Source organism: Pan paniscus, chromosome 15 (genome assembly GCF_029289425.2).
Source record: "Pan paniscus chromosome 15, NHGRI_mPanPan1-v2.0_pri, whole genome shotgun sequence".
In the NCBI taxonomy this organism is placed as follows: domain Eukaryota; kingdom Metazoa; phylum Chordata; class Mammalia; order Primates; family Hominidae; genus Pan; species Pan paniscus.
The window spans coordinates 60674460-60696342 of NC_073264.2; the positions used below are offsets into that span (position 1 = coordinate 60674460).

Genomic DNA, 21883 nt, shown 5'->3' on the forward strand with positions numbered 1-21883 from the left:
CCATACGATGAGCACAGAAAAATCTGACTTGCTTTTAAAGGTCTAGTTCAAATTTTAAATCCTATATAACGAAGGACTCCTTGATTTCACTTTCATGCCCGACTGTTTTATATAATTCCCTGTCATACATGGTTTATTTTTCAACATCATATGTGGTTCAGTAATTATTTCATATGTGTTAGTCTTGCTTCTCTGCCCAACTGAACTATAAGCTCCCTTATGCTCAGTCTTAATGTGTCCAATGGTAGAATATTTACATAGGTCATTTTGACAATCATTATAAAAGTGAAAAATATGCATCCTTCTTTGATCCAGCACTTCAACTTTTAGGACTTTATTACCAAAAAAAAGTCATATGGGTAGAGAGAGATATGTTAACTTCAAATATTTGTAATATAGGCAACAGACATCCATCAATAGAGTGCTGGTTAAATACAATATAGTATAATGTGTATTATACTATAATCTGCATAGAATACTATGCAGTTAGAGAAAAGATTGAGATATATTGAGAATATATATTTTTCTCAATAGTTTGTTTTGAAATAGTTTTAAACTCAACAGGTAAGCATAAAAAAAATAGTACAAAGAATTCCCATATATCCTTCACCAACTTCTCCAACTGTTAACATTTTACCTTATTTGTTTTATCATCCTCCTAGGTATAATTTTAAGTGGAACAAATTCAGTTATAGTAGAGTATAATCCAATTTTTGGATACATACATATAAATATACATTTGAAAGCATATATAGTAAACTGTTAACAGTGATTATGCCTGTGGAGAGATGGAGATTTTAGGGTAACTTTTATTCTCTAAGTTATGCATTTTATATTTGAATTTTAAAATCATGTACAGGTATTATTTTTTAATCAGAAAAAAATTAAAATTAAAATGACTTAGAATGCAGAAATGAACATCAATGGGACTCAGTGTTGTGATAATGTTCAGGGACATTCTTGTCACTGCACCCCAACTGGTCCATTCCTGGGGCCCAGGAGCTCCCACAGAATTCAGAACCTGTTTATCCTTTCAATGAAGAAGTCCATGAGAGTGACTTCCAGACTGTGAAACAGAGAGAGCTAGTTCTAAACTTCCTTTTCTGTAGTATGTTAGAAATCAACATAGATTTACTGCTATCATTTATTAAAAAATAAATGCAGAGAAAGTAAAGATAAAAAATTTCAAAGGCAACAAACATACTGTTGAAGTTCCTGGAGTGTGATGAGTCCTTCTTCCATATTTTTGATGTCTACTCTCTTTTGTGACAGAAAGTATTCTTTCTGAGAAATAAATGTCAGCTGTTTCTGATTTCTATCATGAAAAACAGAGTTATCATTTGTTGAAGGCTGACATAAATATGCAAACACAAATAAGAATTTCAAAAATAGTTTTGAAAGTTCAGATCATGAGCTATTTGCTACATAAATTATTAAAAAATAGAAAGCAAGTCTTTTTGCTAGTGGTAGCTAGATCTGAATTTATGCAAAGGATTTTCTTTTTTTCAAATTTTTTCCCAGCTAATTTTTGTACTTTTGTAGAGATGGGGTTTCCCTGTGTTGCCCAGGCTGGTCTCAAATGCCTGGTCTTATGCGATTGGTCCATGTTGACCTCCCAAAGTGCTGGATTACAGGCGTGAGCCACTGCACCCAGCATACACACAGGATTTTCATAAAATTTATGAAAATTCCCAAGCCACTGAAAGAATATTCACCACAATAGTAACCACAAAACAACAAGAACAGTTGTGTAGTGCTCCATGTCTCTGAGTGGGTGTGTGTCTCCTAACGTGCTTATCAATTCTGTCATGTTCTTCCGTGGAAGGTGAAGGAGTCAGTCAGATTAATTTTGCATATTGGCTCTACCTTTTAATAAGAGTGTGATCTTAAGCTAACAATTAGCTTCACCTGTGAATAAGCTTCAGTTTCACCAGCTATAAAATGAGAATTACAATGCCTAGCTCAACGGATGAATGAATTTAATAAGATGTAAAGTGCTCCTCTCAGTGTGTGGATTGATAAGGGTTTTTTTTGTTTGTTTTGTTTCGAGACGGAGTCTGGCTGTTGTCACCCAGGCCAGAGTGCAATGGTATGATCTCAGCTTACTGTAACCGCCGCCTCCTGGGTTGAAGCGATTCTCCTGCCTCAGCTTTCAGAGTAGCTGGGATTACAAGCACCCGCCACCATGCCCAGCTAATTTTTTGTATTTTTAGTAGAGATGGGGTTTCAAGTAGTTATTTTTTTGTCTCAAATTGCAGGAGAAAATAATGAGGCTCAGAGAAGTTTATAGTCTTGTTCAAATGCCCAGCTATTGATAGGAAGCTGCCTGTAACAGAAAGTATTTTATCTAAGTGACTCATCTTCCAAACTGCTGTGGACTGAATTGTGCCTCCCCCATCTCCAGAATTTATCTGTTGAAATGCTAACCCCCAACATGATGAAGAAATAGAGAGATCTGGGTAATTTTTACTCTCTAAGCTATACATTTCTATATTTGAATTTAAAAATCAAGTACAGGCATTGCTTTTTTCATGAGAAAAAATTAAAATTTAAAGTGCTTTAGAATGGCAGAAAGGAACATTGTGGGGCATTAGTGTCGTGATAATGCTGGAGCATATTATAAAGATGGGGCCTTTGGGGAAGTGATTAGGTTTGGATGAGGACATGAGGGTGGGACCTTATAAAAGAAAGACACCAGACAGACAGCATGTTCTCTCTCCGCCCTGTGAAGACACAGAGAGAAAGCGGCTGGGTGGCTGTAAGCTAGAAAAGGGCCCTCACTCAGACTTCCAGCCTCCAGAACCGTGAGAAAATCAATTTCTGTTGCTTAAGCAGCCAGTCTATGGTATTTTGTTATGGCAGCCTGAGCTGCTGAGACAGAAACCAGTAATGATAGCAAATGTTTTCATTTTTGTCAATAGATTTTAAAACTAGGATAAGTTTAAGTGGAGAGCCACCACTTTGATAGCAAGAAAAGCACCCCATAATGATGGCATGTTGAATCACACGTGTGGGTAAAGACATACTCATCATGAATCTTTTGTTTTTGCAAAAAAGCTTTTTCTTCCTCACTTAAAACAATCTTATATTGTCTGGCAAGAGTTTTCATTTTCTCTCGTAGGTCTTTGTATTCCATACGAGCAGCATGCAGTGTTTCAACCAGCTAGAGAAAAACAAAGGAGGTGAATGAGAGGACTGGCTTCACTGCTCCTCTGAGGCCATCTGCATCAGGTGGCAACTCGGAGAGCACCTGGGATATTGCTTAGCCCACCATGAATATGCCATAAATGCCAAGTGATTTAATTCTATAGCAAACATACAACTGTATATTTTGGGACCTCTACTATAAATTTTTTTAAGTATAGAAAAATAGTAAACCCTGCTGCAAAACCATAGAGTAATAATCCATATTGAAATGCAAAATGGGATGGATAAACTGTGACTGCTGAGCAATGTTAGTATGTCCTTTTTCCAGAATATAAACTATAGAAAATGTAACATCCTCAGAAGCTCTTCCTCAAAACATCTTTGAGTTGATATTATGCTTGCTTCTTGTGAAATATTTCTATTTGAGGACAAAAAATAGTACCCACCAGTGTTCTACATGAGATCAGAATTTTTTGCTTATTAAATTGCTTCAAACGAGGTAAGAAAGTCAAGTTTAGCGGAAACAATGGGCTGAATAGTTCAAAACAACCTTCTATCTGAGGACAACTAAAATAGCTACATGAAAAAATATTTGTAGAAGTGTTGAAGAACTCACAAGATAAAGAATTATTCAAAAAACAAAAATAGACTTACTGTTCAACCCAGCAATCCCATTACTGAGTATATACCCAAAGGAAAATAAATTATTCTACCGAAAGGATACCTGTGCTCATGTTTATTGCTGCACTATTCAGAATAGCAAAGACATGGAATCAACCCAGGTGCCCATGAACAGTGGATTGGATAAAGAAAATGTGGTAATTATACACCATGGAACATTATGCAGCCATAAAAAAGAATGAAATCATATCCTTTCTAGCAACATGGGTGCACCTAGAGGCCATTATCCTAAGTGGATTAATGCAGAAGCAGAAAATGAAATACTGCATATTCTCATTTATAAGTAGGAGCTAAACATTAGGTATACATGGACACAAAGATGGGAACAATAGACACTGGGACTCCAAAAAGATGGAGGGAAGAAGTGGGGAAGGGTTGAAAAACTACCTATTGGGTATTATGTTCACTACTTGGGTGACGGGATCATTAGCAGCCCAAATCTCAGCATTATGCAATATACCCTTGTAATAAACCTGCACATGTGCTTGAATCTAAAAAAATAAAATAAAAAATAAAGGATAATAGGGGATTGCTAGGCCTAATTCTAGGAGAATGAAGAATCCAGAGTGGTAAGGCTAGCACTTAAAAGTCCTCTGCCTTGAAGACACTTACTAACATAGAAGAAACCACTTGAAAACCAAGTTTTGGGTTTTTTTGCATGGCAAGTGGAACAAAAGCCAACATGTAATGCTCATCCAGGTGTTGAGCCTACATAAACCTCCCACTATTTTAGTCTGGGATTCCAAAGAGCTTCACCCTTTGGGAGGCTGAGGCAGGAGGATTGCTTGAGACTGGGAAGTCCGAGGCTGCAGTGAGCCATGATCATGCCACTGCACTCTAGTCTGGGTGACAGAGTGAGATCCTGTCTCAAAAATAAATAAATAAATAAATAAATAAATAAATAAAAAAGAATGCACAATTAAAAGATGAACAAATATCTAGAGCTTCTCAACATTTGAGTAAAATCAATACTGTAAAACAAAGCAATCAAAATCTACTATAGGCCAGGTGTGGTGGCTCGTGCCTGTAATCCTAGCACTTTGAGAGGCAGAGGTGGGAGGATCACTTGAGCCCAGGAGTTAGAGACCAGCCTGGGCAACACAGGGAGAATAGGACAAAAGAAACAGGTGAGGACATAATGGCTGAAAATTTTGCAGAACTTATGAAATATAGAAATTCTCAGATTTAAGAAGCCAAATAAATCCCAAGGAGGAAAAATGAAAAGAAAATTTGGACACATCATAGTGCAACTGAACAGTTAAGGCAAAGGGAACAAAGATCTAAAACAAAAGACATATGCCATGTTAACGGATTGGAAGCCTCAATGCTGTGAAAATGTGAAACCCTCTTCAAACTGATTTACAGATTTAACACAATCCCAATCAAAATCCAAACAGGTTTTTTGGAAGAACGTGACAAAATTGAAAAGGTCAAGAATAGCTGGAACACTTTTGAAGAACAAAGGTGAAGGATTTATACCACTGGCCATAAAAACTCATTTTAAAGGTACTGATTAAGACAATATTGTTTTAGTGTGAGGAGAGATGAATAGTTCAAATGAATAGAGTCAACAATCCACATATACATTTATGATCTACACTTGATTTATGACAATAGTATGACCACAATGTAGTGAAGGAAAGGATTGTATTTTCAGTAAATGGTGCTGGTTAATTGGACAACCTTATGGAAAAATATGAATCTTGACCACTATCTCAAAGCACATACACATAAATTCCAGATGGTTCGTAGTCTTAAATGTGAAAGGTCAAACAACAAAGCTTCTCAATGGTAACAGAAGAGAATAGTCTCATGACATAGGACATAGAGAACATTAACTAAAAAGATTGATAAACTGGACTTCATTAAAATTAATAAATTATATTCATCAAAAATATGTACATAAATATTGTATATTTATGGTTTATGTATTGTTCTGTAATGTGTAATATCTTATAATAACAAAGCTAAATCCAACAATGCCACTGCTGGGTATATATCCCAAGGAAATGAAATCAGTATGGCAAAGAGATATCTGTACTTCTATGTTCATTGCAGCACTATTCAGAGTAGCTAAGATGTAGAATCAACCTAGGTGTTCATCAGCCGATGAATGGATAAAGAAAATGTATACATGCACAATTGAATATATTCAGCCTTAAAAAAGAAGAAATTCTTGTCATTTGTGACAACATGGATGAACCTGGAGTACATCATGTTAAGTGAAATAATTCAGGTACAGAAAAACAAATATTACATGATCCCAATTATATGCAAAATCTAAAAAAAACTGAACTCAGAAGTAGAGAGTAGAATGGTGGTTGCCAAGGGCTGGTGAGGGAGGGGAGATGCTGGGAAAAAAAGGTAAAGTTTGAGTTGAATGTCAATCTTTGAATGTTCCTCCAATAACTCATGAGAATTATGATTGGATGTCACTAAGAGCCCATAGTTTCTACCCTAGTGAAAATAATAAATAAGCAAGAGCCTTGCATTCTTTGAAGTGATCACTCACTTATAACCATGGAATTTGGCTAAGGGCTATGGATTAAAGGAAAACTCTTTGACCAAGTAAGCCATGCCAGTTTAGGGGTCCTAGACTGTTTAGAAAATCATGTGGGCTAGAAAATGTGGAGTTATTGTCAGAAAGTTGTCTACTAGCTTCTGCAGTAGGAAACAAATGGGAGGAAAAATAATATTTTGCTCACAAAATGAAAGACAAATTCGAAACCAACCAACAAGCCAACAAACCAACCTTGTCTGGTTTCTGTCTGTTGTTAGGTATCCTTGCAAATAAAAGAATCACAGTAGCCCAGAGGGGAAGCCATCTCTCATGCTGATAGCTCACAAAAGCAAAAATGGAAAGCATTTAATTGGTACAAATCATTCTTCTGGGAGGGAGCTGCCTTTGATATCCCTGATGAGCCTCAGGGCATGGGTACAGAGGCAGATATTATGCTTTGTAAAAGAGGGAGAAGAATTTGGATGTGGGGTGGTATCCTACGGCAAGAAGATAGATGAGGAACTGTGAGAGAAAGAAAAGGTGGTGAACAAGATGGCTTTGTGCTCTGCAACAGGATTTCTCCCCATGACCACTAAAATTTCCAACAGAGTTTGCAATAGATCATGAAATGCTTAGTGTAATTAAATTTGTTTTAGAAACTAGTGAAAAATGTGAATTTTATATCCTGGTTGACTTGGGCAAAACAAAGATAGAGGATGTAGACAGAGAGTACCTGACCCAAGTCCTGAACAATTAAAATTAAGTATGTGTGGCTAGGGGTGGTGGCTCACGCCTGTAATCCCCAGAATTCTGGGAGACCAAGGCAGGAGGATTGCTTGAACTGAGGAGTTCACAACCAGCCTAGGCAACATAAAGCGACCTTGTCTCTGCAAATAATTTAAAAATTAGCTGGGCATGGTGGTGAGTGCCTGTAGTCTCAGCTATTCAGCAGGCTGCAGCAGGAGGATCACCTAGGCCTGGGAGGTTGAGGCTATAGTGATTTGTGACTATGCCACTGCATTCCAGCCTGGTGGGTGGATCATTTCAGGTCAGGAGTTGGAGACCAGCCTGACCAACATAATGAAACCCTGTCTCTATTAAAAATAGAAAAATTAGCCAGGTGTCATGGCACAAGCCTGTAATCCCAGCCACTTGGGAGGCTGAGGCAGGAGAATCGCTTGAACCCTGGAGGCAGAGGTTGCAGTGAGCTGAGATCATGCCACTGCACTCCAGCCTGGGTGATAGAGTGAGACTATGTCTCAAAAAAAAAAAAAAAGAAAAGAAAAAGAAAAAAAAGAAAGAAAAGAAAGGAAATTAAGTTTGGATATATGAGGTGTTGGGAAGAGATACTAAGGATATTTCTCCTTCAATACAAGGGATAAGAAGAATTTCAGTTATGTCTAGTGTGTATGCATATTTGTGTGTATAAGTAATTAAATGGGATCATATCATACATACTGTTGTTTCTCTTTTTTAGAGGGACTCTTGCTCTGCCCCCAGGCTGGAGTGCAGTGGTGCGATCTCAGCTCACTGCAACCTCTGCCTCCCAGGTTCAAGCAATTCTCCTGTCTCAGCCTCCTGAGCCGCTGGGACTACAGGTGCACACCACCACACCCAGCTAATTTTTTATTTTTGTAGAAATGGGGTTTCACCATATTGGTCAGGCTGGTCTCGAACCCCTGACCCCAGGTGATCCACTCACCTAGGCCTCCCAAAGTGCTGGAATTACAGGCGTGAGCCACCATGACCAGCCTACTGTTTTATAATATAGTATTTGTCACTCAATAACATATTATGAGCAATACTGATACTTATTTAACCAAGGCCTTTTGGTTGAATTTTAATTGTATTACTCACCCTCACCCCCAATTTTTCACTATCCTAATGAAGGCTTCATTGAATATTTTGAGGCTAAATCTTGGTTTACTCACATGATTATCTACTTATGATATGATTTTTTTTAACCTAAGTTTGAAAAATGTCTAGTGAATTCTCCTGGGGGCTAAATCTGACTCAAATACTTCTAAATAAGTATTTAGAATATTATATTATCATATGTGTATTAGTCAGGGTTCTCTAGAGGGACAGAACTAACAGGATAGATGTATACATAAAGGGGAGTTTATTAAAGAGTATTAACTCACACAATCACAAGGTCCCACAATAGGCCATCTGCAAGCTGAGGAGCCAGGAAGCCAGTCCAAGTACCAAAGCTGAAGAACCTGGAATCTGGTGTTCGAGAGCAGGAAGCATCCAGCATGGGAGAAAGATGTAGTCTGGGAGGCTAAGCTGGTCTAGTCTTTTCATGTTTTTCTGCCTGCTTTATATCCTGGCCGCACTGGCAGCTGATTAGATGCTGCCCACCCAGATTAAGGGTGGGTCTGCTTTTCCCAGCCCACTGACTCAAATGTTAATCTCCTTTGGCAACACCCTCACAGACGCACCCAAGATCAATACTTTGCATCCTTTGATCTAGTCAAGTTGACACTCAGTATTAACCATCACAATATGATATATAATATTTAGAATATTCTTAAGTGTAGAGCAGGTTGCTGCACTTCACAGGCGTAGCACACAACAGCAAGAAGATTCTAACTTTCTAAATAATTCACATCAAAAATATCCATTAATCCATTAATCATGGATAGTCCTAATGTACCCATACTCACATGAAAAGTTACCAAAAAACAGTTCCTCTGTACATGGACAACCTTTGCTCTTTAATATAATTAAAGCACTTTGGGAGGAGATAAAAATTTTTAAATTACTACAAACAACCATATTATTGGTCAATGAAAAACATCCTTTTGAAAAATTCTATATTTCTCACATATTTTAAACATTAACTAAAAATGAAATGTAATTATAATGTAAAAGTCATGACTTCTGCCTTCTTACCTGTTTTATCTTGTTCAGGAATTCATTTTTTTCATCATTAGATATATCATCTAGTTTTTCTTTGTTATCTGTGAAAAAACACCTATGAACAAAGGAAGCCAAACAGATTCATATAAGAACATACTTTCGAATTCTAAGGCAAGATGGCCAAATAGGAACAGCTGCAGTATACAGCTCCCAGTGTGAGTGACACAGAACATGGGTGATTTCTGCATTTCCAACCGAAGTACCGGGTTCATCTCACTGGGGCGTGTTGGACAGTGGGTGGAGGACAGTGGGTGCAGCCCACTGAGCGAGAGCTGAAGCAGGACGAGGCATCACCTCACCTAGGAAGCACAAGGGGTAAGGGAATTCCCTTTCCTAGCCAAGGGAAGCCATGACAGACAGCACCTGGAAAATCGGGTCACTCCCACCCTAATACTGCACTTTTCCAAGGGTCTTAGCAAACGGCACACCAGGAGATTATATCCCACGCATGGCTCGGAGGGTCCCACGCCCATGGAGCCTCGCTCATTGCTAGCACAGCAGGCTGAGATACAACTGCAAGGCAGCAGCGAGGCTGGGGGAGGGGTGCCTGCCATTGCCGAGGCTTGAATAGGTAAACAAAGCGGCCTGGAAGATGGAACAGGGTGGAGCCCACCACAGCTCAAGGAGGCCTGCCTGCCTCTGTAGGCTCCACCTCTGGGGGCAGGGCATAGCTGAACAAAAGGCAGCAGAAACCTCTGCAGATTTAAAGGTCCATGTCTGACAGCTTTGAAGAGAGTAGTGGTTCTCCCGGCATGGAGTTTGAGATCTGAGAACAGACAGACTGCCTCCTCAAGTGGGTCCCTGACCCCCGAGTAGCCTATCCGGGAGGCACCTCCCAGTAGGGGCAGACTGACACATCAACTGGCCGGGTACACCTCTGAGACGAAGGTTGCAGAGGAATGATCAGGCAGCAACATTTGCTGTTCAGCAATATTCGCTGTTCTGCAGCCTCCGCTGCTGACACCCAGGCAAACGGTCTGGAGTGGACCTCCAGCAAACTCCAACAGACCTGCAGCTGAGGGTCCTGACTGTTAGAAGGAAAACTAAAAAACAGAAAGGACATCCACACCAAAACCCCATCTGTACATCACCATCATCATAGACCAAAGGTAGATAAAACCACAAAAATGGGGAAAAAACAGAGCAGAAAAGCTGAAAATTCTAAAAATCAGAGCGCCTCCCCCACTCCAAAAGAACGCAGCTCCTCACCAGCAATGGAACAAAGCTGGATGGTGAATGATTTTGACGAGTTGAGAGAAGAAGGCCACAGATGATCAAACTTCTCCAAGCTAAAGGAGGAAATTCGAACTCATCACAAAGAAGCTAAAAACCTTGAAAAAAGATTAGACGAATGGCTAACTAGAATAACCAGTGTAGAGAAGTCTTTAAATGACCTCATGGAGCTGAAAACCATGGCACGTGAACTACGTGACGAATGCACAAGCTTCAGTAGCTGATTTCATCAACTGGAAGAAAGGGTATCAGTGATTGAAGATCAAATGAATGAAATGAAGCGAGAAGAGAAGTTTAGAGAAAAAACAGTAAAAAGAAATGAACAAAGCCTCCAAGAAATATGGGACTATGTGAAAAGACCAAATCTACATCTGATTGGTGTACCTAAAAGTGACAGGGAGAATGGAGCCAAGTTGGAAAACACTCTGCAGGGAATTATTCAGGAGAACTTCCCAACCTAGCAAGGCAGGCCAACATTCAAATTCAGGAAATACAGAGAACGCCACAAAGATACTCCTCCAGAAGAGCAACTCCAAGACACATAATTGTCAGATTCACCAAAGTTGAAATGAAGGAAAAAATGTTAAGGGCAGCCAGAGAGAAAGGTCGGGTTACCCACAAAGGGAAGCCCAGCAGATTAACAGCTGATCTCTCAGCAGAAACTCTACAAGCCAGAAGAGAGTGGGGACCAATATTCAACATTCTTAAAGGAAAGAATTTTCAACCCAGAATTTCATATCCAGCCAAACTAAGCTTCATAAGTGAAGGAGAAATAAAATACTTTACAGACAAGCAAATGATGAGAGATTTTGTCACCACCAGGCCTGCCCTACAAGAGCTCCTGAAGGAAGCACTAAACTTGGAAAGGAAGAACCAGTAGCAGCCACTGCAGAAACATGCCAAATTGTAAAGACCATCGAGGCTAGGAAGAAACTGCATCAACTAACGAGCAAAATAACCAGCTAACATCATAATGACAGGATCAAATTCACACACAACAATATTAACCTTAAATGTAAATGGGCTAAATGCTCCAATTAAAAGACACAGACTGGCAAATTGGATAAAAAGTCAAGACCCATCAGTGTGCTGTATTCAGGAGACCCATCTCATATGCAGAGACACACATAGGCTAAAAATAAAGGGATGGAGGAAGATCTACCAAGCAAATGGAAAACAAAAAAAAGGCAGGGGTTGCAATTCTAGTCTCTGATAAAACAGACTTTAAGCCAACAAAGATCAAAAGAGACAAAGAAGGCCATTACATAATGGTAAAGGGATCAATTCAACAAGAAGAGCTAACTATCCTAAATATATATGCACCCAATACAGGAGCACCCAGATTCATAAAGCAAGTCCTTAGAGACCTGGAAAGAGACTTAGACTCCCACACAATAATAATGGGATACTTTAACACCCCACTGTCAACATTAGACAGATCAATGAGACAGAAAGTTAACAAGGATATCCAGGAATTGAACTCAGCTCTGCACCAAGCCAACCTAATAGACATCTACAGAACTCTCCACCCCAAATCAACAGAATATACATTCTTCTCAGCACCACACCACACTTATTCCAAAATTGACCACATAGTTGGAACTAAAGCAATCTTCAGCAAATGTAAAAGAACAGAAATTATAACAAACTGTCTCTCAGACCACAGTGCAATCAAACTAGAACTCAGGATTCAGAAACTCACTTAAAACCGCTCAACTACATGGAAACTGAACAACCTGTTCCTGAATGACTACTGGGTACACAAGGAAATGAAGGCAGAAATAAAGATGTTCTTTGAAACCAACGAGAACAAAGACACAACATATCAGAATCTCTGGGACACATTTAAAGCAGTATGTAGAGGGAAGTTTATAGCACTAAATGCCCACAAGGGAAAGCAGGAAAGATCTAAAATTGACACCCTAATATCACAATTAAAAGAACTAGAGAAGCAAGAGCAAACACATTCAAAAGCTAGCAGAAGGTGAGAAATAACTAAGATCAGAGCAGAACTGAAGGAAATAGAGACATAAAAAACCCTTCAAAAAATCAATGAATCCAGGAGCTGGTTTTTTGAAAAGATCAACAAAATTGATAAACCGCTAGCAAGACTAATAAAGAAGAAAAGAGAGAAGAATCAAATAGACGCAAGAAAAAATGATAACTGGGATATCACCACCGATCCCACAGAAATGCAAACTGTCATCAGAGAATACTATAAACACCTCTACGCAAATAAACCAGAAAATCTAGAATAAATAGATAAATTCCTCGACACATACACCCTCCCAAGACTAAACCAGGAAGAAGTTGAATCCCTGAATAGACCAATAACAGGTTCTGAAATTGAGGCAATAATTAACAGCTTACCAACCAAAAAAAGTCCAGGATCAGACGGATTCACAGCCAAATTCTACCAGAGGTACAAGGAGGAGCTGGTACCATTACTTCTGAAACTATTCCAATCAATAGAAAGAGGGAATCCTCCCTAACTCATTTTATGAGGCCAGCATCATCCTAATACCAAAGCCTGGCAGAGACACAACAGAAAAAGAGAATTTTAGACCAATATCCCTGATGAACATTGATGCAAAAATCCTCAATAAAATACTGGCAAACCGAATCCAGCCACACATCAAAAAGCTTATCCACCATGATCAAGTGGGCTTCATCCCTGGGATTCAAGGCTGGTTCAACACATGCAAATCAATAAATGTAATCCAGCATATAAACAGAACCAAAGCAAAAGCCACATGATTATCTCAATAGATGCAGAAAAGGCCTTTGACAAAATTTAACAGCCCTCCAATGCTAAAAACTCTCAATAAATTTGGTATTGATGGGACGTATCTCAAAATAATAAGAGCTATTTATGACAAACCCACAGCCAATATCATACTGAATGGGCAAAAACTGGAAGCATTCCCTTTGAAAACTGGCACATGACAAGGATGACCTCTCTCACCACTCCTATTCAACATAGTGTTGGAAGTTCTAGCGAGGGCAATCAGGCAGGAGAAAGAAATAAAGGGTATTCAATTAGCAAAAGAGGAAGTCAGACTGTCCCTGTTTGTAGATGACATGATTGTATATTTAGAAAACCCCATCGTCTCAGCCCAAAATCTCCTTAAGCTGATAAGCAACTTCAGCAAAGTCTCAGGATACAAAATCAATGTGCAAAAATCACAAGCATTCTTATATACCAATAACAGACAAACAGAGAGCCAAATCATGAGTGAACTCCCATTCACAATTGCTTCAAAGAGAATAAAATACCTAGGAATCCAACTTACAAGGGATGTGAAGGACCTCTTCAAAGAGAACTACAAACCACTGCTCAACGAAATAAAAGAGGACACAAACAAATGGAAGAACATTCCATGCTCATGGATAGGTAGAATCAATATCATGAAAATGGCCATACTGCCCAAGGTAATTTATAGATTCAATGCCATCCCCATTAAGCTACCAGTGACTTTCTTCACAGAATTGGAAAAAACTACTTTAAAGTTCATATGGAACCAAAAAAGAGCCTGCATCGCCAAGTCAATCCTAAGCCAAAAGAACAAAGCTGGAGGCATCATGCTACCTGACTTCAAACTATACTACAAGGCTACAGTAACCAAAACAGCAAGGTACTGGTACCAAAACAGAGATGTAGACCAATGGAACAGAACAGAGCCCTCAGAAATAATACTACACATCTACAACCATCTAATCTTTGACAAACCTGACAAAAAGAGGAAATGGGGAAAGGATTCCCTATTTAATAAATGGTGCTGGGAAAACTGGCTAGCCTTATGTAGAAAGCTGAAACTGGATCCCTTCTTTACAACTTATACAAAAATTAATTCAAGATGGATTAAAGACTTAAGTCTTAGACCTAAAACCATAAAAACCCTAGAAGAAAACCTAGGCAATACCATTCAGGACATAGGCATGGGCAAGGACTTCATGTCCAAAACACCAAAAGCAATGGCAACAAAAGCCAAAATTGACAAATGGGATCTAATTAAACTAAAGAGCTTCTGCACAGCAAAAGAAACTACCATCAGAGTGAATAGGCAACCTACAGAATGGGAGAAATTTTTTGCAATCTACTCATCTGACAAAGGGCTATCTAATATCCAGAATCTACAAAGAACTCAAACAAATTTATAAGAAAAAAACAAACAACACCATCAAAAAGTGGGTGAAGGATATGAACAGACACTTCTCAAAAGAAGACATTTATGCAGCCAAAAGACACATGAAAAAATGCTCATCATCACTGGCCATCAGAGAAATGCAAATCAAAACCACAATGAGATACCATCTCACACCAGTTAGAATGTTGATCATTAAAAAGTCAGGAAACAACAGGTGCTGGAGAGGACGTGGAGAAATAGGAACACTTTTACACTGTTGGTGGGACTGTAAACTAGTTCAACGATTGTGGAAGACAGTGTGGCGATTCCTCAGGGATCTAGAACTAGAAATACCATTTGCCCCAGCCATCCCATTACTGGGTATATACCCAAAGGATTATAAATCATACTGCTATAAAGACACATGCACACATATGTTTATTGCGGCACTATTCACAATAGCAAAGACTTGGAACCAACCTTGATGTCCATCAATGATAGACTGGATTAAGAAAATGTGGCACATATACATGGAATACTATGCAGCCATAAAAAAGGATGAGTTCATGTCCTTTGTAGGGACGTGGATGAAGCTGGAAACCATCATTCTCAGCAAACTATCGCAAGGACAAAAAACCAAACATCCCATGTTCTCACTCATAGGTGGGAACTGAACAATGAGAACACATGGACACAGGAAGGGGAACCTCACACACCGGGGCCTGTTGTGGGGTGGGGGGTGGGGGGAGGGATAGCATTAGGAGATATACCTAATGTAAATGATGAGTTAATGGGTGCAGCACACCAACATAGCACATGTATACATATGTAACAAACCTGCATGTTGTGCACATGTACTCTAGAACTTAAAGTATAGAAAACAAAAAGAAAAAGAAAAAAAAAAAGAACATGCTTTCCAGAAAAGTCATGTTTCCTTATGAAATCAAAAAGTTCCAGTCCCCATCTCCCCATATAACATATTTATGTATATATTTATCAAAATAAACAAAAATGTATACTCCTTTGAACTGATGAATTAATATTTTATTTATTTATTCTTTCACTTAAGAAGCAATTATTGAACACATACGCTGCCAGATATGTTTCAGGTACTAGGGATACAGCATATGCAAGGTCCCTACCCTCATGAAAACTACATTCCATGGAGGGATCAGGAGATAAGCAAGTTATCAAAAAATAAGTAATATATCTCAGATACTATTAAGTGCTCCAAATAACACAAAGTAGGATAAACCATAAAAGGATCCTGGGAGTAAGAATGCCCCTCTAGACAGGTGGTCAAGGAAGACCTTTTTGGAATGACCTGTGAAAGACTTGAATGTTAAGACAGAGCCAGCCACATGAAGATCTGAAGGAAGAGCTTTTCAGGTGGAAGAAACATCAGGTGTCAAGACAGAGGCAGGAAAAAGCTTGGTGTGTTCGAGGAAGAAGGATGGTGAGGCTGGAGACATAGACTGGAACTTGATCATGTAGGGTGTTAAGGTCAGGCTAGAAGTTCAGATTTTATTCTGAAGGGAACAGGGGAAGATTATTTAAGCAGAAGAGCAACATGAACCTATGGACATCTTGTAGGGATGACTCTGGTTACTTTGTGAAGAAAGACAACTGTGGAGGAAGATCATGTAGAAGGCTCTGGTGGTGATCCAGAAAAGATCACGGCTGTTCAGGCTAAAGCTACAGTGGTGGCAGTGGTAAGAAATAGATATATTCAGCATATATTTTGAATATGAAGGCAATAGGACGTGACTTTGGATTTGGCTGGAGTAAGAGTTGAGTCAGGGTTGGGTAGTGAGGAAAGCAGAAATGGTAGATGGCCCCTGGGCTTTTGGCTGGACTAACTAGGTAAATGGCGGTGCCACATTAACTGATAATGGAAGACTGTGGGAAGAGCTGTTTCAGGAAGGTGAGAAATCAAGAGTCTGTTCAGGACATGTTATATATATATAAGACAGATATATAATAGACATCTTCCAAGTGGAGAGGTCAAGTAAGGTGTACAGTATCTGCATTTAGAGCTCAAGTCATTGAGGTAAAGAAAGTATTTAAAGCCACGAGACTGAATAAAATCACATTGGGAGGGTATGAGCAGAGAATAGTGAAGGACTGAGAACTTGAAATTTAGAGTCGTAAAAAAGAATTGGAACAAGTAAAGGATCCTAAAAAGCAGCAGCCAGTGTGATCAGTGAAATAAGAAAACATGATATTTAGGAAGCTAAGTGAAGGAAGTACAAGAAGGTGGAAGTGATAAACTGTCAAATTCTATTACGAATTTGAGAACTTTCAGGAATTGACTAGACCACTAAACTTTAACAGGATGGAAGCCATTAGTAACTGTGGCAATTCTGAAACCATGTTAGCGCAAAAAAGCAACTATAGTCTCCATAACCTCATACACTTTAATGGCAAGGATATACTCTAGGCCACATATTGGATGTCATTTATATACAACATTTAACTTTCACATTTCTCATGTGCTGAAAACCAGTTGAATGCCAAAGAAACACCATAGTGAATTAGAAAGGTAGGCATTGGATTCACCTTTATCTGTGTAATCACACTGGATATCAATGATAAGAAAGAACAAGGATCAAACTGCAGTGCCTCCTGTCGATCTATGGAGCATTTGAGTTACTCTTATTTGTCCAAATGCACATGGAATTTAAACTTATGGTTGAGTGATTTTGTTTTCCTCAGTATTTTGAATTCAAAATAGGTAACAAGGCTATTAACCAGCTTGCAATTTAAAGATTTAATGAAGGAAAATGAAGGGTTAAGGATTGATAGGAAAGTGTCGTGCAAATTATTTTAGTTTCTTGTATAATTTCTTATAGAAATCTTATAAAACAGCACTGATTCTTCAAATCCACCAAGCGGGAACTAGGTTGCCTCTCCCTATCTTCACAGACAGAGGAAACAGCTAAGGAAGAAAATAGAAAGAATACAAGGAAATTTCTTTTAATTTTCCAGGTAATAAAGAGAAAGAGCAAATTTTTTGAATAAAAAGGAGGATCACTTATATCCTCAACCACCACATTAATATAAAGCACTTTTCTTTGGTGAGATTCTACATGAATCCAAACTCTTAAAAAGCTGGGATTATAGATAATGATAAATCATTACAAATGGAAGATCAATGAATCCTCACACGTTAGCTAACATGAAGACTGCTTATAAATAAAATTTCATCAACGTACTGAGGTTTTTATTCATAACAGCTAGAAATAATTTGAGGTAATCCATATCTTTCACTATGACTTTTTTGTCTAGTTTTTCTTCAAAATATATGTAAACTAATACTATTGAATCACAAAATAAAAGAGTTTTTTTGAGTTTTAGTTGTGGTATTAATTGAGCTTTCTTAATTTTTAATCTGATACTGAAGATAAAGATTATTGCCTATTTTATGAACTGATGATGGTAGATCAGCATTGTACTCTACAAATCCTGTTTTGAAAGACCTATTATAATTTTAATTACAATATATTCAAATATATATAGAAATGAGCCATGTTATAACAAGATTCTACATGTGAGGTTACTTGTCTTTTGGGAATCTGCTCAGTCCACAATTTGTTTCTTAAACTGTCACTGAACCACTGGAGTAGTCCCCGGAAGCCATGTTATAAGACTCCATCTTCTTGTGCAGAGCTGATTGGATCAGGAACCAAAGCTGAGCCAAACACATTCTGATATGAAATCTGGGGATTTTCGGGGGAGAGAGTGTGTTGACCAATCGTTAAAGATTGTTGGACCTGTGCCAGGTCAATTCGGAGGATTTGGCATAGCCAGACATTGCCATGTGCTCACCAAGAAGAGAATACTGTGTGCAGATAAAGAGAGGAGTAAAACACTTTCACAAAACGGAGCACAGACTGAGGCTTTGGATGGATGGAAGAACTCCTTCAGTTTCTGGTTCCAGTCCCACGTGTAGCAGTTTTTGCCCTGAGGCTTCCCTGTATTTTCTCAGGAAGTTTGGCAAGTATCCTTTGAGTAAGAACAACTCTAACAGCATGGGTAGATGGGTTGTAGCCTATGATATGTCCCACTAATGCCGTCCCCCATGGGCATTTTTGTTTATAGGGAGTTCGGAACTGAAATGAGAATAATATATACATTCCAAAGAGTCCTTTCCTTTCCCCAAGCTGACAGCATCTTTAATTTTTTCTCTTGATCATCAGCTAATTTCACAATGAAAAGGTGACTCTATAAAGCTTTCACATATATTTTAGTAAACTAAGAGAATATAATTTTCATGTCAAATTAAAGACATGTTTTTAAAAATGAAAACATAGCATATTAACTATATTATATCATATTAACATATCTCGAAACATTTCAGTAAAAATAAAGCATTACACTTACAGTTTCGCCTCCAGAATTGCAAGGGCTTTCTTTAGCTCACTGACCTGTTGTTCCCAATACCTTATTGATTCGTGTAGTCGTGCTATCTCTAAATTGTGATCACTAAGAACCTATTAAAAATTAAACAAAAATATGGCATCCAATCATCACCAAGTGATTCATAACAGCAGTTCAATTCCACTCAATATTCATGAATTACTCATTCAACTTTTACATTAGGAGTGTACTTCAAGGAAAAAAAGCAATCATTATAATTGCTTCTCTATAAAATAAACTTGGACACAAATAATTCTGAAATCATCAGAAAAAAACAAAATTTAGAGGGGAAGATGGCTAAATACAGCAGTGAGAATGTGAAAACTGTTTTTACAAACTTTTGAGACAAGAATTAACTTTGTCTAACACTTAAAAAAATTAAACAAATCCATATTGTCACAATCATCTTCATTTATCATCCCAGGATACCAAAATGAGTATTATTTTAAAAAGTCAAAACAAATTGGGTCTTTTGTCTCCCTTGATACCTATGTTTGTGCTGAAAAGAATTTTTATTTCTTAATATTTAATCAAAATTTAGGAAATGGAATAATTGGATACTGTGAAAAAAAGTTATGATTTACAGGAAGGAAAAATTGATGGAGAAAATTCATAATGAAACAGACATTTTTGCAATGCAATTTTGGGACCAAGAAAAGGAAAGTCTAACTTATTCAGCATTGGGTTTGCATTTCAGCTTGTGAGGGACAATGGCGCTTAGACAAGGCTGATCAAACAAATTCCTCTTCTCTCCAACAGAGAATTACCATGGACATAATATTTAATGCCATCTAACCCTGGACAGCAATGTGGGATCAGAGATACACCTGTGGGGAGAATAGAGGCACTCTCAGCCACGCCAGGTGAGAGAGGTGGGTAAAAGCTACTCAAAATGGTTTCTTTCTCTAGAGCACCCATAGCTAGTTCCAGAGCTAACTGGAGTCGTAGAACTACCATCAGAATGAGCTAAATGTTGAGAGGCCTCTGATCAATCATCAGAATTAGGGATACATGCTGAAGGCCTGATAGGCCTGACATCTGTTATCTTTAGTCCTCAGTCCTCCTTGCCTGGACAGGTAGGCCGCCTTAAGGGTCACATGCTATTATTTTTTCTGCCAACAACATATCAATGTTACCCGGCTGCAGAGACATCCCATGTGAGAGTTAATCTGAAATTCCTTGTGGTCTCAGTCTACAGCCAAAATACTGTTTTCAAACCTCAGCCAACAACAACGACAACAAACTACCAAATATAATACACTTAATAGGCATGACCTCATTTAATCTTTACAAAAACGCTCTGCAGTAGGCAATATTAATACTTCCATTTTATAGATGAGGAAACTAAAGGTTTGTAGAACTAAGATTTGAACGCAGCTCTGTGTGAGACTCAAGTTTGTGCTTCCAAAACTATTCTCTACTGATGGAGGGGTAGGAAGGTAGGCAGGCTGGATTGTGGGAAGTGGGGAAGGACCCGGAGGCAAATTTACTCCTGCCGCCTTCAAAATAATTTGGGCTTAGAGATCTTCGGAGTACAGGCTAAGGAAGACATATTTCATTTTCCCAAGCTAGTTGGTGGTGCACTTGATTTATGATTTATGAGGCCAAAACTGGAAATATGAGCGTTGGCATGCAGATAGAATACGTTTTATATAGCCTTTCTATTTTCCTATAGGCTTAGTGCTACCTTACTATGTTGAAATTTAAAAACAGATAATGATTTTTTAAATGCACATATTTGGGAGAAAATTTTCATTTTATTAATGCTTTGTAATTGGATATCATAATAGATATATTGTAATTAAAATGAGCAGAACCACCCCATATAAAATATTCAGTTTTACTGTTGTACCAGTATAGGTTTGCATGTGATTTTTCAAGACACATAGAAAAAATACACTAAAGATTCATTAGTTCAATTAATTGTGATAAGAAGTTAACAGGCATTTTTGTTTTAACATACAAGTAGTATTTACATTAACCACTTCAATTATAGTCACCTCCATAAGCTTATGTTTTCTTATCTTTAAAATAAAGATAATCCTCACAAAATACTTACCACAGTGTTGCCTTTCAGTAAATGTTATCACAATTTTTTTGACAGAAGTACAGAGCTCTGATGTATTTTCTAATTTAAATAGACAAATGGTCTCCTTTACATATTACTGTTGCTGTACTCAATAGAGAGCCTAAACTCTATTCTATTATTCCACATTCAGAATTAAGGACTCAGCCCATGGTTATTCATTTTGTTATACAAAATGAAGCAATCTCCTGGAAATGTTATATGTATCAATACATTTAGTTAGTTCTGTATATTTTTTAAATCAATATTTTAACAGTATTTTGGCCCATCAAATGCAGTTTGTATCTAAGGCATTCCACATTTCCTTCTTCCCATCATATTCCTGAAGAGGAAACCACAATTGCACCATAATGCTTTAAAGAAAGTGTCAGAAAATGTTAATGTGCAGAAAACATCCTCTCAGTATGACATGAAGATGAATTACAATCAACTCCTTTTTTATTGAGGTGCCTAGATAAGGCTTAAAAATATATATAGTTTATTCTTTCTTACCGCTGTGGAAACAGTAACTGTTTCTTTTATTTTTGACATTTTAGTTTGTAATTTATCCAATTCTTTCTTCTTTTGATAAGTCTCCATTCTCTTTACTTCACGGGTATTTTCAAATTCATTAATCTATAGTGACAAGCATAAGAAACCAATTTAAAAAGCCTATTAGCACAACAAAGTTTAGAAAATCTTTTAAAAACAGTGTCAACCTAATTCATATTTAATCTAAGTATAACATATTCAAGTATAGTAATAAGTAAAAAATAAACCTAAAAA

The 21883-nt window shown here is 37.9% G+C and overlaps 1 protein-coding gene across 2 annotated transcripts in view; it reads right to left on the minus strand.

The window, feature by feature from the left end:
• Positions 1–21883, minus strand: part of CCDC175 (coiled-coil domain containing 175) — a 71563-nt gene that overhangs the window by 36713 nt on the left and 12967 nt on the right. For both annotated transcript variants that reach the window (XM_055097647.2, XM_055097646.2), the window contains 5 exons: positions 21611–21733; positions 18997–19106; positions 9227–9308; positions 3027–3163; positions 1205–1315 (listed from right to left, as the gene is read on the minus strand). In XM_055097647.2, coding sequence (XP_054953622.1) covers positions 1205–1315; positions 3027–3163; positions 9227–9308; positions 18997–19106; positions 21611–21733 — 563 coding nt within the window. The remainder of the gene's footprint in view (positions 1–1204; positions 1316–3026; positions 3164–9226; positions 9309–18996; positions 19107–21610; positions 21734–21883) is intronic.